This window comes from Helicoverpa zea, chromosome 27, assembly GCF_022581195.2.
Source record: "Helicoverpa zea isolate HzStark_Cry1AcR chromosome 27, ilHelZeax1.1, whole genome shotgun sequence".
Lineage (NCBI taxonomy): Eukaryota > Metazoa > Arthropoda > Insecta > Lepidoptera > Noctuidae > Helicoverpa > Helicoverpa zea.
In genome coordinates, this window is record NC_061478.1 from 3,946,613 (window position 1) to 3,964,967 (window position 18,355).

The window sequence follows — 18,355 nt, forward strand, 5'->3', positions numbered from 1 at the left end:
TATAAGTTATGAATATTGTAACTTGTTGAGTTAATTCGGTATTTGACTAGGTTCAAAATAAAATACTTTATTACATTCATTTGGCAAACGTCTGAAAATAATGCCACTTTCGTTTATCGTTTTATTATCATGCTCTATTACCTAATTTACAGAAGTAGTGTTTTAATGCATTCCCTTGCAATTATGAATATGGGCGTCAACATATTTTGAAGTATGTAGGTAGTCAGTGTTTATTTTTTTTTTAATACCGTCAATATATGTTAAATGCTTTATATATAAGCATATTTCAACTTATCTGGCGGACCTCTTGGTCAATTAATTTCTATTTTGAATGGACTTTACACCTCTCTTTACTGGAAGTAGGGTAAGAGCAGGAATTCCCATCCACTGATTATCTAAAGGTTTTTCAGGCATAATAAATAAAACACAAAAGCATTTGCAAGTGATTCGAGAATAATAATAAAAACAATAACATTTATTTACTATTGGTTCTCAAAATTCACCATTATCTACTTTAGGTACATAGGTACAATGTTTTGTATTTGACTTCATAAACCAACAAAGCTGATGCCCGATATTATCGAAAAAGGCTCAGCCGAAACGAAAAATGAGTAAAAAAAGATTTTTACTATTTTTTATTTTTATTTTTTTCACATCTTCGATAATATCGCGCATACAAAATATGTTTTTTAATATATTCTGTTTTTTACATAGATATATTATGTTTTTTATTTTTAATATTTGTTACTCTTCATATGTTCAGGTAATGTGTAAAAATACTTAATTATTTCATTAACAAATTAATATTTTTGATAATATAAATCATCTCATAGAAAAACAAGACATACAAAAATTTTATTATTTTTATTTCTTTTTTTCACTATTTATAATGATCTCAGATACCCGTAAATTCGTAGGTACCGTTTTACAAAATAGAAACTCTTAGAAAAAAATTACGAATTAATTAATGAAAAAAACAACTTATATTTGACTAATCGAACCAATTTTTGTAAAAAACACACAGACACCCATGACCGATTATTCCCTTATTTATCATGCTTGCTTTTTCCAAAATACGTTTTTTTTAACTATCCTTTACGTGTCCAAATCTATATATTAGTTTTTTAGTGAAAATTTAGCAAAACATAGTACAAAAGTTTTAGAAATACCTACTAAATCTACCAGCAAGTAAAAGTTTACCCTATATCTATCACTATCGCACTGACACTTCACGCATATGTGCGAGAGAGAGGCAGGATATCGCTCTCTTCACCCTTCGATTTGCACCAATCAAGTCTAAGATTTGCTCGAAGATGTGGACACGGCACTGTTAAGGGTCTCTACACACTTGCGATTTTTTTTTTGTCGATACGATGTTATTTTTAATTTTTCTTCAAAATAATTGCTTACAAATCTGGAGTTAAGTTGGGAAAAAAGCGATTAAATACAATGGGAAAATTCCTAAAGAAAGAAAGCGTTAAAAATCTCAAGTTACTTTATATTCAGCCTTTTCATTCAATTTAAGAGAAATTAGCAAAAAAATTAAAATTATCGGTTTTGATTAAATGAAAAAAATAGAAAGAACAAGACACTAGCTTGATATCTGTGGATAACTTCTTTGGAAATATACGGGAAAGCATATATGTATTTTGAAAATTCCGTGAAAAATCGCAAATGTGTAGGACCATTTTCTCTCAATAACATTTTATTGATTTTATTTTTCAAAATAAATTCGTGATACATGGCCGGTGTCAGACATATAATATCAGAATGTCAGAATTTCAGAATCAAGAAATTCAAGGAGACGCTGAATATTTTTTTGTTTAAATTTTTATTTATTGTTTTTTTTCTGTTGTTGTTAAGCGAAGGTAATAGGTTTTCAGCCAATATTTTTCAGTCTTAGTGCTCTAAAACGTTTTTCACCAATGTTTCGTTTTTTTACTAATTTTATTTTGTAAACCTTCATGGGAAATGTCCAATTGTAGCTGTTTGAGGGAAAATTAAGAAAAACATACATAGCCTGAAAGTACAAAAAAATACACTGTTTCTTAGTAAGTAAAGAAATCTGGAAAAAGTAGTTAAAATAAGTATTGATAAACACAATCATTACTTTTATACAAAAGTTGACTCGTAATATTTAACAAAGCTATTATTTTTACAAATGGAAATGTTTAACAAATCAATGATTTTACAAAAGGAAATATTTAACAAATCAATTATTTTTACAAAAAAAGTAATTATTTAACAAATTGGACATTCCCATACAGAAGCTAAACATAATGACTAAACAATCTAAACGTGTGCGCCTAGGTTTTTACATTTTTTTTATTCTATTTTTGCAAAAAAAGAGTACACACTCTTTGAAAAACTGTATTGCATATGCTAATAGTTGTGGAAATATTAAAAATTAATTATCTCTACTTATATATCTGAGTTTTAATAAAAATTAAAATATATTATCATGTTTAAAAATTAACATTTGAACCACCCGTATGATTTTTTAAACTATTATGATCTCACTATAAGATTATTCTATTTTATGAGTAGTAAAAAAATAAAAATAAAGGAAAATAGGAAATAAAAAAAAATAAAACCAAACTAGACAATAACAGATTGCTTTATTTAACAAAAAATATATAATATATAGAAAGGAAAAAACAACATTTTTCACATGATCTATCAAGCACGCTCGGAGGTCATTTTGAAAAATTTGTTTCTTTTATTATATTTTTTAATAGAATGTAAAATTAAAGATAACCCATCGAACCTTATGATATTTAATATAAAATACATACGATTAATAACTATTTACAAAATACAAGTTAAGATTTATACTTTTTTATTAACATTAATATAATCCAGTCTATAGTAAAGGCTATTCGACAAACTTAGCGTAATGTTAGAAAATTGATGGTTATTTTAATAATTCTAATTATTAGTAGCAGGCAATTTAAATTAAATTAAAAATATACGTATAAAATCGCGTCAAGCTAAAATAATAAAAAACGGTAATAAAAAAATAATTTACGTATTAAAGGGTAAAGTACAACAGTTTTATTATGCAGAAATTGTGTTTTTTATGTTTTTCTTATTTCATTTTATTATGCAAAATGTGACGTAATTCCGAAGATGGCACCCAAGCAAAGAATATGAAAAAAAATGAGATCAATTTACTCTACACGCGAAAAAAATGAAAAAAATGAATAAAAATTGCCTGCTAAGTATTACAAAAATGTTTTTTGTCCGTGAAAATTTGATTTCTCTTTTCAGAAAGTTCATTCACAATTGGAAATTTTGTTCAACGCACGACTTAAAATTACTTTAAATTATGATTTGCATTTTTCCATCGCTTCAACATATTCGACATATATGTACTTCTTTATTTAAAAACAACGAAAAAAATACAAAAAAATGGGCAGTATCATGTATTCCTATATTACAACTTAAATCGAAAATCTACAGAGGCGAAAAAAACATCAATAATAATAATAATCATTTGAAATAAATAACAAGTTACATTCTTTAAAAAAACTGTTAAAATTAATAAAAAAAAGTCCTATTTAAAATAAGTTTCGTACGATTGAAACTGTGTGATCTTTAACTTGCTATACCTTTATAACTTTTTTATTTATTTCTTAATAAAAACTCTATTCCTATTATTATATCTTTATATAATAATTATTATTATTTCTTCATTCAGAGTTAGATACACTTTACGATAATTATATTACGATATTCCTTTGTATACAATACACAATCAAACATACATTATGTCTAATTCTGTATTAGATAATCCACAAAAAATGTGTGTAACGCTACATAATATTTCATGTTATGAAAAATAATAATAAGAGAATTCCATAACAAATGAAAAAAAAAATCATAATATTCTGAGATTAAATGTAAAATTAAACGCATTTAAATGTAACTAGAATCGAATTAAATAAACCTCCTTTTAGTGATTGTACGTACATACTTTTAAGTAAATATTTTAACAGTCTCAAGGTACATACATACAATTATAAATATATTAACAAATCTATTTAATTGCGTTTAGTTTTACTTAGAGGAATTAAAAATTATATAAAAAAAAATATTTAATATAGCTGTCAAGCTGTCAAGAGTCTTTGAAAAGGTCTCAAAATGCCACCGTCCAGCTATGTTGGGCAAAAATGAGATCGTTTTAACGCAATCTGATAGAAACCTGGTTGCCCAACGCTGGGCTTAGCCGTGGGTGTAGTCCAGGACACTGTCGAGTGAGAACAGCTCCTTGTAGAGGGCCGGGAACACATGGTGCGGGTGGGCGGCCTTGAAGCGGCACAGCGCTTCCAGGTGCATCAGCGATAGTTCTCTGTAATTGCAATTGGGGAAATAAGAATCTGAACGTCTTTGGTGTACTTCTGATGTACAATCTTATAAAAATTATGTCCTTCACTTTTAGTTCAGCAGAAAGCTCACTACCATTTAAGTTTTAGAGTTAAACACTTCTTACTAGATTCATTTCACTAAACCCAAGGACTACTGGACGAGGCCGGGGCTGCGGGATTATTCGAACGAGTTACCGCAGCCCTGGTAGGGGTTTCTGAAGGAACATGGTAGGTCAGTAAGAGTCCGACACTCACGTGGCATCCACAGCGCGAGAGGTCATTTGATGATGTCCCATCAAAAAAAGGACTACCAGCCCGATTTGAAATATTAATCAGGTTGCATTTATCGCGGAAGGCAGTTAGGCAGGCTACCATTAAGATTATCAAGATCATTAAGATTATGTACTGGTACATACCTGAAGGTGGGTATCTTGGCGAGCAGCGTGTCCAGCACAGTGACGTCTCCCTTGAGGGGGGCGTGGTTGGTCTCGATCTCGTGCCGCATCGCCGCCATCGACATGTTGAAGAGGCACTGGATCTCAGGGTTGCCGCGGACGCCGTGCCGCTCTGAGGGTTCAAACAGGATAGGTTTAGTATAGTAGTAGTGTTGAAGTATAGAATGACATAGGCGCTGAAAATCTATATGCTGTAAGCTAAGTTAAGGAAGATAATCACTGTGACAGCAGAATTTTGAATATGGTAAGTACAAGAAAGTAAATTACTGAACTGTCAATTGCACAAAACTTTCCACCATTATGTGTATATTTTGAAAATACCCCTTCGGGTAGTTGACATAACTTTAGTATTACGTTAAAATGAAGATAAAGTAATTATTCATATTTCGGTGATTGATTCTTGAAGAAGGAGAATAAATATTTTATGGAAAATCCCGTTTTCTGATTCTATAAGCGATAAAGGTACTAATTTCTTGACAGTTTATATGTTCAAAATGGTACATTTCTTACCTGGCCACAATAGCACAAGGCTCTGGTATAGCGCCAGTTCAGTCTCAGTGAGTTTGAGTCGAGCGATCGTCTTCGCTGCGTCGAAGATACCAACCACTAGCGCCACGTCGCGGGGGTCACTGGAATTAAAACATCATTCGTTATAAAAAGAAGAACATTAAAGATAAAAATATAACACCTTTAAAAATAAAATTATATTTGTAAGTATAGTGATTTACAAATGTCAAATAAATTTAAACTTCAAAATATCTGTTAATTAAAATCTCTGGGATTAAATGTTTACCCAAGCAAACAATTAATGCACTATTGGTTTAAAAATGAATTGAAAATAAACTTGAAGTGTATGCAATATTATGAGTCACGTCCTAATATTTATTGTTTAAAGTTGCATGAAAAATTCGAATATTACATTTAAAATCAGAATATTACATTTAACCCCAGAATCAGAATCCCCAGAACACAACCCATAAAATCAAACTCACCGTGCATGCACACATTCTCTGATGGACAGCACCGCATCGCCGTATAGCACTTGGTCACGATTGACGTCTATCAGTCGCGACAGCCGGACTATGGCTAGCTCGAACGAGCCTGAAGGGAAAAAGGGTTATTTAGAAAATGGACTATATGGTCTGCGCGTTAACTAAAGAGGTTTTGGGCCATAAGTTTTAGTAGAGATGGGATGCGTAACGAGTAGAACAGAGTGCCTAGTGCGAGTTTTGCAAGTTAAATTTTTCGATGCAAAGATTATTACACCATTGAATTACGTAGCACTTATCTTTGAATTGTTTATATAAAATAAAGACTGTCATCGGTACGTGGTCGTATTACAGTCGCGCTCACTTTTGCGAGTGTAAACATTATTAACCGGCAAAATGAATGAAGATGTTATACCTAAATCATGTGACGCAGCATACGACTCTTTATTTCAATGGAGTTATAATTACGGATCGAGTTGCGAACGCTCAAAAAACTCGGAATCAGCACTCAGTATACATTACATACTGGCTTCTATTACCAGTTTCACCCGCATCCCGTGGTCGTGATAAAAGGTAACGTATAGCCTTCTCTATGAATTGGCTTTTAGGTATCTGATATACCTAGGAGTGGGATAGACATAGCAAAACTAATTTATGGCCTAAAACTTCATATCAGTATAAACGCGCAGAATGGTAGGGGTGTGGTATATGATGCCATGAGGTTAATGAATGATGGTGAAAACACTACTTTTTAAATTGTTTATAACTACATACTACTATTATTAATTTGAAAAAATATGGAAGAGTTTATTTATTTATTTGTATCAAATGAACGGAAACAGTTTTTGTATTTTTTATAAATTCCTTTCAAACACTGCATATCATGCATGGTAAGATAAAATATATCGGACAGTAAAAGTATCCGAATTTTGCAAAATTTCAAAAATAGGTTGGAGAAAAATTTCTTGTCAATTGTGGACAATAACCAATTACTATTTTTCTTGGCACAAATTCGTGACACATAAAGCATTATAATGAAAATGAAATGATCAATGGATACCATACTCACCAGATTTCAAGAGCAAAATCTGATCATCCTGAGTCAGTTTCATGAACCCGGGTATAAGTTTAGCGAACTCGATAATATTCTGAATCATCCCAGTTAATTTGTCTGCACAATCCAGCCACATTTCCTCGTACGTCATTGAACTATAGTATAGAAGCCTGCAATGAGTAAAAGAAGTTATGAGTAAAAAGCAAAATTATAAGTAAGAAGTAATTATAAATTATAAGTGGAGTTTTAAAAGTGTTATAAGTTATAAGTAGTTTTATGTTTTATGGGGAAAAATTATAGTTTTTGATAGCAACCCTTTTATTTAGTGGCAGTGGCTGCTGCTGCGGTTCTGGGTTCGATGCCCAGGTGGGGCAGGGGTAGGTTTTTCTGTTAGGAAAATTTATGGGTATATTTTTTGAATGGTGATTTTCACCCAGACATGCGTACTTTTTAACCCTCCCTCCGATTGCAATAAAGAAGAAAAATTAAGCAGTGTTTTGAAAGTTACATTATTTTTTTTCATACTTACTTGGAGACATCCTGTGGCTTTCTGAACATCTCATGAATGAACTCCAGTTTGGGGTTGGTATTTGCGTGTGCTTCTGCCAAACTCTTCACCAGAACTTTGCTGATGTCACCCTCCGCTGTGAAAGAAGGAATATGTTTAGCTACCCGCCGATAGATGGCGTTGTTTTCAATTTTGAACAAAACGTTTCTATAATAAAGAAATAAAAAATGCAAGATACATTTTTAAACAATTCTAGCAATAATAAAAACATAATTTTAGCAAGCAATACATTATAAAATTGCTAAATTACAAAAATAAATATCAATATAACCAAACTCAAATAAAATCCGAAAAAAAATATCAGAAAAAAACTTTTGACGTTGACAATGAACTGTCAAATTGACCATAAAATTTACAAATAAATATTGAAAATTAGGTGATTTTGATATTAGGTGAATTGGTTTTATATTGTTTATATTATAAACCTTTTAGAAAAATATGGGATAATTTGATAGAAAATTATAAAGATGGGTATAGACCCACTTTCTGCCTTTTTACTGGGTACCTGTTGTTGTGTATGTTGGCGTAAGTATATTAATTAATTATTATAATTACAATAATACATAGTCTACTGTTGTATATTAATCGTAAATAGGGCTCTATATGTAAAAACCTTAAATAGTTACATCACTGTGTTAACTTTAAGAAGAAAGTCATATTTTACAAAAAAACAAATTTTTGGTCTAGCACTTAATAAGGCCCAAATCTTCCTGTTATTTTACGAGCTTGAAGAAAGGCCAAAATGTTAAACGCTGGTTAAATAGAGAGCCTAAGACATTGTTGTTATAGATTTAAATGTTAAACATGATTATCCATTATTTCAACAAGACTTTTTAATTGTTAACTATAATATATTCAAACAGGCTTTTTTTGTACCTACAAAGAAATTTAGCTTTTCACCTGAATACTATCTACCGAGTTAAAAAATACATTCTGAAACTCAGTACTATTATTCACAGTATACTGAAAACCATAAACACTAATCTATGGTTGCTCTAGCTTGTCTATTGCCGCTGTGTTTGTCTCTGCCCGTGATCCCGTTACCGATGTTGATAATACGGGATCAGAGGCCCTGTCCTAGTCCGCAGAATCCGCAATATAGAGCTGAAACTGGGTTCCCGGGCGGTGTAAGTTCAATTTTTTATTGTATTAATATACCTGTACTTATATCTAAAACTGAAGAGTTTGTTTGGTTGAAATCGCTAATCTCAGGAATCACTGCTCCGATTTTGAACATCTCCGAAGCCTTTTCCCAACTATGTTGGGGTTGGCTTCCAGTTTAAACGGATGCAGCTGAGTACCAGTGTTTTACAAGGAGCTACTTACTACTGCTACTGCCAATATGACCTCCTCAACCCATTTACCCGGGCTAGATAAGACTGATTGTCAGCGTTACTTACTTCTGCCTCCCCGCAACGACTGCCAAGGATGTTCAATGACAGCCGATTTATCGAAAAAGGCTATAAGGGAGGAGCATGTAGCCTCTCTTCTTACTTCATATTTATAATTTTTATTCATTTAATTAAGGCTTTGTATATTTTCAGTTGAGAAGCAGTCTCCGTACATTCCCATTTGACTTCAGTGGACAACGATATAACGTTATTTGGGATAATAATGACCTAGTCTTTCAGCCGACAAGTAAAGCTTTGGTTACTGAGTGAAATGTCATTGTGAATGTATTGTATTAAATGATTTCAAATGTTCCAACTGGCTTTGTTATTTTTAGTCTAGAGCCATTTTTGTCCTCTACAATAGCTTAACTAAAATTCTTTAACCTTTACCCAATGCTGGCAGAATGTTCCCAAATGAGGACAATTATCTTTTATGTAGTAACAATAGTGTGCCCAAACGAGGACAGCCATTATAACTATCAATTCCGATTCGCATACAAATATGAAATAATTCAGTGTTCAACCAAAATAGAAAACGAACCAAAAAATAACTACAGTAACAAAAAAGGAACTAGCAAAATAAACCAAATAGCTGCAACGATCCAACAGTCCACTTACAAGGCAAATCATCACTGGAACTATGACTGGATCCTTGATGTCTTCTATTCGTCACAGCATTAGGATTTACCATCCCCATCCCTGACATATTCATGTTCAATGGATCCATCAACCTTCCATGACCACTACTCGAAGTCAGGTCATCCGGGCTCAAATCCTCACTCGTCAATGACACTGAACTCTGCCCACTGACCAGCACAGAATTCTGAATGTCCATAGGACTGTGTTGGATGTTCGACGGACTGTGCAAAAAGGTTGTGGAGTCCACGTAACTGGCTACAAGGTTATCAACTCCCATTGATGTTTCTGGCTTGATCTCTTGTTTTATATTAATGACTCCACTTGAGATGGATGCTGGGGATTGAATCCTATCCTGTTCGTAACGATCGAATTCCTGTATTCGCGTTCTTGGTAGCTCTATGGATGTTTGTCGCATGGATGTCGTGGATGTTGTGGCTGTCGTGGTGGATGTTGAGCCGGATGGTCGGACTATTGTTGTCCCTTTTTGTTGTTCGTCTATAGGTAAGGTGGATGTTAGTTAGGTGCTACAGAAGCTATCGGTTATTTTGATGTCTGATCTGTAAGTTCTACATTCTATCCTGCTACGAAATAGGTGAGAAATCGCTACCTAATTCTTCCAATTTGAAGACCTGATTTCCGTATAGCAGTAAGGCCTATTGATGTGGCACTTTTTCATTAGAATTTATACCTTAAAGTTATTAAGAAACCCTGTCCAAATTGATGTTACCTTCCACTTACAATAGAAGTATTAAGAATTTTAACATGACCCGCTCTCCTCAGCTATCTTCCTTCAAATCACACATTTGGTTTTGTCTGTCGCTACAAATACATACAACATTCCTTCAAAATAACAAAAAAAAATACATACCATGACTAATAAAATCAGGATCCAAGAATCCCCCGGTCTGTTTCGGCTCGTAAGCCGTGGTGGAGTCTACGTAATCAGCCGACACGTCATAGGGCTGCTGCTGGGGTGCTTGAGGCTGTATGCCTCCCATGTTGGACTGTAGCGCCGGCCCGGCGTTGTTGTACCCATACGAGGACAGCGGCGACCCGTAGCCCGGGTAGCTGTGGAATCGAAGAAAAATTGGTTAGTGTGTTATAGGCTTTATTAATTATGTCTAACCAAGGCATGTAGGGTTGCCCGAATAACTGGGTTGAGGCAGTCAGATAGGCAGTCATATTTAATTATCCATAATCAGGCTTTTTATTGTCTCACTGCAGGGCATATGCGTTAATCATCACACTTTCTTAAGGTGGAGACGATTTCAGACTTTTAAAGTTCATGTTTTCTCAAGATCTTTCCTTAACCACTTACTCAGTCATTGGTGCCTAATATTCACTAAGAAATTGGTTCTAAATTGAGATTTTGTTATAGTTAAATACTATCTGTTTAGACTTGTCCATCCTAAAAATGAGTGTACGAAGGTTGACTTTAGACTACCATTGTTTTTCAATGAACAAGCTTTAATAATAGAATGAGTTATAAAATAAACTCGTAGAATTATGTGGCTGCCAATTGATTTTGTGTTCACAGCTTCTTATGCGAACGTTTTATGTATTTCCAAGACTTCTAATGATAATAAGTTTGCATGTACAAGTAGGCAATTGCTTTAAATACAGTTGAATGCTAATTAGAGTCTCATTACAAGGAGCAACGGTATATGGAATAATTCTGCGAACAAAGATTTGAGCCACTCAAGCGGTATTACATGTCTGTTCAAAACAAAAACTACGATTGAACTCCAACACATATCAATTACAGTAGCTATCAATAATGATGAGTAATTGACGTATTATAACACTTATAAACAAAAAAAACTGTCGCGTCAACATTTTCCCCTCATTCTATAACCATTTACTGTTAATACCAATGAAAAACAAATCGTAAATCTATTATAGACATCTCAAGCGCGCAATAATAAAAACAGCGCCATCTATCATTCTTAATGAGAAACGCTTAGTACCGCTACCCGATACTAGGTGGCAGTATTTACAGTTTACCGTTAAGCGCCATTCAACTTCGTCACGACAGTATACCGTTGGTCGCTTACAATAATGACAGACGTCTGATGCACCGCTGACACAAATTGAGGTCCGTGCAGTAATAGCCCGGTCAAAATAGACATTTGAAATAACAAAAACTCCCACAAAGCTGATTTTTGGTGGAGAGCTAGATTTGATCATTATAAATAAAATACTAAAAGTCCCCATCGATCCCATGTGTGCGTCAAAAGTTATTCGAGGTCAAATGTCAAAATGTTTGGTTTTTTGTGTTTTTTTCGAAAACGGTAAGTTTTATCAAAAAAATACATCAGACCAAAATTGTAGATTATAAAATTTTCTACAAGAATGGCATTAACAGTTTTCTCATAAATTTTACCATTCCTGAGATATCGCGATTCAAAGAGTCACACTACACATGATATGCACATACAAGCCACGTATGTACGACGGCTGCCTTTAAGTTTTGTCGTTTGAAATAAGTATAGATAATCTAATAGGGTAATTCCATTTATTGTTTTTCAGAGAATTCTCCGCAATATTTAATGCACTTTTGCATGCATTAAACCCAGTTCTTGAAATATTTATTCCATTCTGAAGTGGGGGTAGTCAAATTGGCCGATTTGTATGAGTCAACAGCTTTTTCAGGTGTGCTGAAACGTTTACCACGAAGACTTTACTTAATTTTGGGGAATGTAAAACAATCGTTATGCCCACGGATCCATGTCACGGTATGTTACATGTTGGTCTGCGACAATTAACTGCCGCATAGCCTCGATATTATCTTGGGTCATATGGGGTTTTGAATTACCTTCACGTGGCTTGTCGCTAAGGCTAGATTGCCCACTTTTAAATCCTAAATATCAGCGTACTGCAGTCCTAAGGCATGGTTCTGCATTACTAAACACAGAACAAAATTTTTTCAACCGCTGAAGTCGCGCACAATCCGCTTTTAAAGTGTAGAAAATTATCGCATGCTAATTTTCCTTCGACATTTCCATTTTTATCCAGAAGACTGGGGTTGGAAATTGATACATAATATCTGGACCCTATTAAAACTTTACTCCCACTTGCTCCAGAAAAACTCCTGACATTATTTTTTGCAATTGCAAAAATGATTGTAGTATCAAATCATCCTCCGAGCCCTTTTCCCAACTATGTTGAGGTCGGCTTCCAGTTTAACCGGATGTAGCTAAGTACTAGTCCTTTACAAGGAGCGACTGCCCTATCTGACCCCCTTAACCCAGTTACCCGGGCAACCCAATACCCCTTGGTTAGACTGGTGTCAGACTTACTGGCTTCTGACTACCCATAACGACTGCCAAGAATGTTCAATGACAGCCAGAACCTACAGTTTAACTTGCCATCAGAAACACAGTCATTAGTGTCCAAGATATGATTAGAAAGTACATACAAACTTAGAAAAGTTGCATTGGTACTTGTCTGACCTGGAATCGAACCCACTCATACTTGAGAGGTTGGTTCTTTACCCACTAGGCCACCACGAGTTTTTGTATGAATCTGATAAATCTAAAACAATCACAATAATAGTTAACCCAATAGTTAATATCCATAATGACATCATATTAGAACTTGACGGCAATTATTCCCTTAAACTATCCTAAAATTGTCATGACAGTTAGTGGAGTAGGTCTACAGGGGAAACCACGATAAAAAAAAACGCGCCGAGTATACTACCTCACAGGTGGCGTGGAAATGTGTGCATGTCATGTGTGGAATATACTTTGAAGCGCGATATCTCAGGAATGGTAACATTTAGGAGAAAACTGTTAATGCCATTTTTGTAGAAAATTTTATAATCTACAATTTTGGTCTGATGTATTTTTTTGATAAAACTTACCGTTTTCGAAAAAAACACAAAAAACCAAAAATTTTAACATTTGATCTCGAATAACTTTTGACGCACACATGGGATCGATGGGGACTTTTAGTATTTTATTTATAATGATCAAATCTAGCTCTCCACCAAAAATCAGCTCTGTGGGAATTTTTGTTATTTGACCACTACTTTTATGTCTATTTTGACCGGGCTATAATGAATTACAACGGTGACGGTAAACTAGAAAGCTCGGAGTTCTAACGAGCCACAGCTTTGTCGTTTGACTGCTGACCATTATGCATTTTATTACCAAGTTGCATGAATACCAAATTATAGGTGTACACGTTTGGTTTGATGTGGACAAGCTATGCTCTTCTGAACACTGTTTATTTTCCTAATAACACTTCTAATTTTAAAGACACCAATACGACTTTTTGAAAAGAGCATTATTAATTACGCAATATGTATACAATTCCTTGGCATTTTTTATATCGAAAAGGACCTGAAATAGTTACGGGGAAGCAAGGCCGTCGCTCATAGTTCGGCTATTCGATAACAGATGGCGCAACTTACCCATTGTAGTGACCATGGAACTGGTCGCTTGAGCTCGGCGTCTGTTGTTGAGCGTCGTATACTGAGTCGGGCGCCGTGTCAGTCTGCGCTCTCATCTGTGCACGGTGGAATCTCACCTCATCTTCCACCTTCTCACGTTGCTTTTTCGACATCCGTCCAAACTTCACCGCTGAAAACGAATTATAAAAGAACTTTAGTTCTGCCACTCTCCGCCACGAGCGCTCGCGTCGCGCACGAAAAACTAATGACATAACAGGGAATCCGATATTCGCATCGTTCCCATGCCTCTTAATATTCACACGACGAAAAAACGCAGCTAAAATCGGCAAGCCTAACAATACAATGCAATTATGTTCTCAATGACACCTAGCTTCATCGCTTAGTTACTCAATACCCGCACACAGCCATCGCAGTTGTGTGCGAAAGAACGAAACGCGTTTGTGTGTTCGTGTGCGTGAACAAACGGGTGTTGATTGGCTGTGTGTGTAAGGTGTGTGTTTGTGTGCGTCCGGGACACTTCGGCCGTTGGCACACTGCCTAGTAGAACAACGAACTCGCGAACTCTGACGTATGTATGTATAGTACACGTCGTGCGAGTGACGTTACCTGCTACGTAACTCTGCGCGATCCCGTTGGGCGGCAACGCGACCGATTTGAATTACGAACGCGGTTCAAACATCGAATTCCTGGCGGCGTGCCTTTTTAATTTAGTAGCTTAAATTATTTTTTTCGTGGAACACAGATTGTTTGAATTCGTCTATGGATTTCGTTCTTTGTTTGAAAGTTCGATGACTTTAAAATATCCATTGTAACTTGAGCTCTCATTCCTAACATTTTATATGAAAACAAAGCTCTTACTATTTGGTTATTTCTTGAAAAGCTCATGAACAGTCGAAGTATAGTTTGGCGTTCCAGATTTTGGTAGAAACATTCAAATAAGTAACAATAGTTGTTTGTTCAGAAGAACAGTGGAGTCTTTGAACTGTATTTGTGTCGAAAAATATTTATTTTCGGTGTTAAATCAATAGAAGAGGCTCTGACGGGTATGCGGAAGGCTTAGCGAGTGTGCCTTGATGATTTCATACTTGCAAATAGATATAAGTTTTACATAGAGATGAATAATAGATTAAATAGAGAATATTTAACTATGATTTTAAAACAGAATTGTAATTTTATTTTTGCCAAATAAAATGGTAATTTTCTAATTAATTTTTAGCCATCTTCACAAAAAAGATGTTTTTTAATACCCGAAAGCCGAGAATTTTAAGCGACAATGATGCGAAGAATTTACAGTAAGTATCTTATTACGTGTAAAAATGCAAGCAAAGTCGCGTGAGAACGTCAGTAAAAAAAAACATTATAAAATATAGACCGATATGACTTGTTTGAAGAACTAGTGCATGTTACATAAATCCAACCGTTTGTCTGTGTGTGTGAGTGAGTGCACATGTGTGTGTGAGCCGTGTAAAAACTTGAATATGTTAATGTTACGCTTCACGACTGCTACATTGCACAATGTTTAGGGATGTGAATTTATTTTTATCGATGGTTTGAATTTTATCGATGTTGTTAATTTAGTTTGTTGAAATACGGTAACAGTGTGTACGTTCAATAGTTATTTGAATCTTCTAATTTACAAACTATTACTAAAAGTATTCTGTCAGAATTTTGAATTTATATTCAGATTTTAAAATACTGGAGTTTTGAATCAGCATTTATCTATCTTAATACCTACCTAGTCCTACCTAGGTCACTAACCTGCACTAGCCATTTTCCCAATCAAAAATATAAAGAAACAAATAGACCTAAAAGTCTAAGTGTCCAAAACACCTCAACTGAAAATGAATCCAATACAAAACTTATTTTTTCACATCATATAACAAGCAACAAGAGGGACCCATGTTCAACATCCCATAATAAATCAATACATTGACATAACTAGGGTAGGTATGTATCGACAAATGGACGTAACATGTGATTGTGCAACAAGTAACGCCCATATCACGTGGCGTGTTATGTGAAGGTAGTTTGTAGTGCAGGGATCATTTATATGGGAAATACGGGAATAAACTGTTATGGGGATAAGGTATATAGCTAAATATTAGCCAAAAGTTGAATAGTAGAGAACGCCTTTGGACAATTTTATTGTGTGTGCAAAAAGTGTAATGTAAAATAAATAGGATGTTTTTTTAAGTAATTTGGGAAATAATACGTTATTAATTAGGTAAGGGATTTTGATTGAAGAAGTTAACTCTAATTCAAGAAAAGGATAGGCAGATGATACTATTTGGAAAATTTGTTCATTGCTAAAAAGCTTGACAGTTTTTAGACGGAACGGTATTTTTTTTATACTATTCTAGTAAGAACATTATCGGTAATAGTTTGACAGACACATTTTAGTCCTCAAATTCTCGGAAAATTCTATTTACTACATTCAATGGACGCAGGAGTATTATAAAACCTACCTAAAACCACTAGCAGATACAATTTCAACAAAAACCATGATTTGACAGAAAAAAGTTCAATTTTACAATTTTCACTCAAAATATTTAAAAAAAAATATCCATAAAAACTGTCTGCATTCTAATTATAAAAAACTATCGACAAACCATCATCGATAACGACCAGTTACAGGTATTACGTAACGAGTCATCACATCACGCGTGGACGCCGCCCCGCTATGTGAGCGCACGCGATTTGCCGTGACATATCATAAGTGTGTTTTATTATTAATCATTTATTATATATGTTTGTTAGGAAAAAAAAAAGAGGGCGTGGTAATCATGGTTTTTGAAAATATATGTTGTTTATTTTTAAGGGTTGGGTCTGTGTGTGGTTTTACAGGTGAATTTGTCGTTTCTTTTGTAAAATCTCTGATAGTTTTTTTAAAGCTGAAGAAATAATGTATTAAGTAGGCGTACAAGATATAAGAGAAATCTTCAATATACATAATTTACTCAAGGCCCTTTAGTTTACTCTTTATTTTTATTATTGAATATTTCAGAATGCTATACTATGCTACAGCATTTTTGATATGTAGTAAATGTAAAAATACTGTTAAAAGTTAGAAATTCGACAATAGATGGCGTTACTAGTATTCAAATGTAGTTTTTTCATAACTTCCCAGTGTGATTATTTTAGCTTTTTACAAGAAGTTATTAATACGATTCAGGCTGAAATTAAAACTGACCTATAGGTAGGTAGTTTTACAATCTAGAATTCTAGATTAAATTATATCGATTAAGGTAAGACATAGTAATAAAATAATGATTCAAAAGTATATAGCCACTGTTTTTCTCAGTTTATATCTTTATACATGAATTTATTATCATAGCATAGCGTACTATGCGAATAACAGTACAATATTTATAGATTTTTTATGGAAAATTTTGTTAACACGTTAAATCGATAGCTTAAGACACGTAGACCTAAGCCCAACACTGGCCTTGCCCAAAAGATATTTTGCCCAACACTGGGCATAAATTGACTTAACTATGAATGAGATGTGGTAACTTGGCCATAGTGGTCTAAAAAATTTGCCCAGCAACAATATTTTGCCCACAATTCAAAAATAATGTACATTGCGAGTATTTTTATACATGACTGTTTCTCACAGGCAACCAACGTGGAGTACTTATGTATTATAAACAGCGTTATCAGTAGCTGATAAGAGGTCGATGACCGCGCGCTCGCTTCCTCATCGAGCGCACGTGCGTTAAGGTAAGTTCATTCTTTTATTTTATTGTGATTATTACATATTTGAATTTGGAATTTGGAACAACTATTTTTGTTACAAGGAAAGGTAGAAGTAGTATATGTAGTTTATAAATAAATACACTATTTTTCAGTATAGTATGCTCAATGATTGAGCGACCCAGAAACTGAACCCAGGACTTCAAACATTCAAAATAAATAATATAAACTAATATCATAGTAGCAAATGTAACTGTCGCGCTTTTCACACGAAACTTTAAAATAGATTTGGACTACTACTGAAATAAGAATTGAGCTAACATAAGGACTAAGTATGTCTGCCGGGGCTGTGGGATTGTTCGCGCGAGTTACCGCGGCCCTGGTACACTGTGGGCTCCAGAAGGAACATGGTGGGTTGTAGTCAGTAAGAGTCTGACACTCCCTCACGCTGCACCCACAGCAGGAGGGGTCATTTGATGATTTCCCACGAACCAAGAAATAAAAAGGGACCAATATGTTTGGAATTTATCCCTTATCCAGGAAAGTTAGGCCCCTTTAATTTAGAGTATAAATGTAACTTTGGGTAAAAACCAATTTCAAAAAGGTTTGACGTAAATAACCCACATCCCTGATTAAAATAATCTATATATTAATCTAGCAATACTAACCTTGACTACGACTTGACCGATATAACAAACTTGTATTTTTTAACATTGAACACGTCATATTTTGTCATATGGTTCGATAAAAATTAAGCCGGATGCAACTCTGTGGTATATATA

General features: G+C 34.2%; 2 protein-coding genes across 4 annotated transcripts in view; one reads left to right on the plus strand and one right to left on the minus strand.

Moving 5' to 3' along the window:
• Window positions 1-2,599: 2,599 nt before the first annotated feature.
• LOC124643264 (probable nuclear hormone receptor HR3) overlaps window positions 2,600-18,355 on the minus strand; it is a 99,594-nt gene continuing 83,838 nt past the window's right edge. For 2 of the 3 annotated variants that reach the window (XM_047182171.1, XM_047182170.1), the window contains exons 4-11: window positions 13,881-14,049; window positions 10,332-10,531; window positions 7,395-7,509; window positions 6,881-7,035; window positions 5,815-5,923; window positions 5,333-5,451; window positions 4,784-4,934; window positions 2,600-4,351 (exon numbers count right to left, since the gene is read on the minus strand). In XM_047182171.1, the coding sequence (XP_047038127.1) occupies window positions 4,225-4,351; window positions 4,784-4,934; window positions 5,333-5,451; window positions 5,815-5,923; window positions 6,881-7,035; window positions 7,395-7,509; window positions 10,332-10,531; window positions 13,881-14,049 (1,145 nt within the window). In that variant the 3' untranslated portion in view covers window positions 2,600-4,224. Of the gene's footprint in view, window positions 4,352-4,783; window positions 4,935-5,332; window positions 5,452-5,814; window positions 5,924-6,880; window positions 7,036-7,394; window positions 7,510-9,442; window positions 9,959-10,331; window positions 10,532-13,880; window positions 14,050-18,355 lie in introns of all 3 variants that reach the window. The other variant, XM_047182169.1, reaches the window with a different exon arrangement.
• On the plus strand, window positions 7,869-9,137 carry LOC124643268. Its single transcript, XM_047182176.1, has 3 exons — window positions 7,869-7,958; window positions 8,433-8,560; window positions 8,978-9,137. The coding sequence occupies exons 1-3, from the start codon at window positions 7,901-7,903 to the stop codon at window positions 9,092-9,094; spliced, it is 303 nt and encodes a 100-aa protein (XP_047038132.1). The 5' UTR covers window positions 7,869-7,900; the 3' UTR covers window positions 9,095-9,137.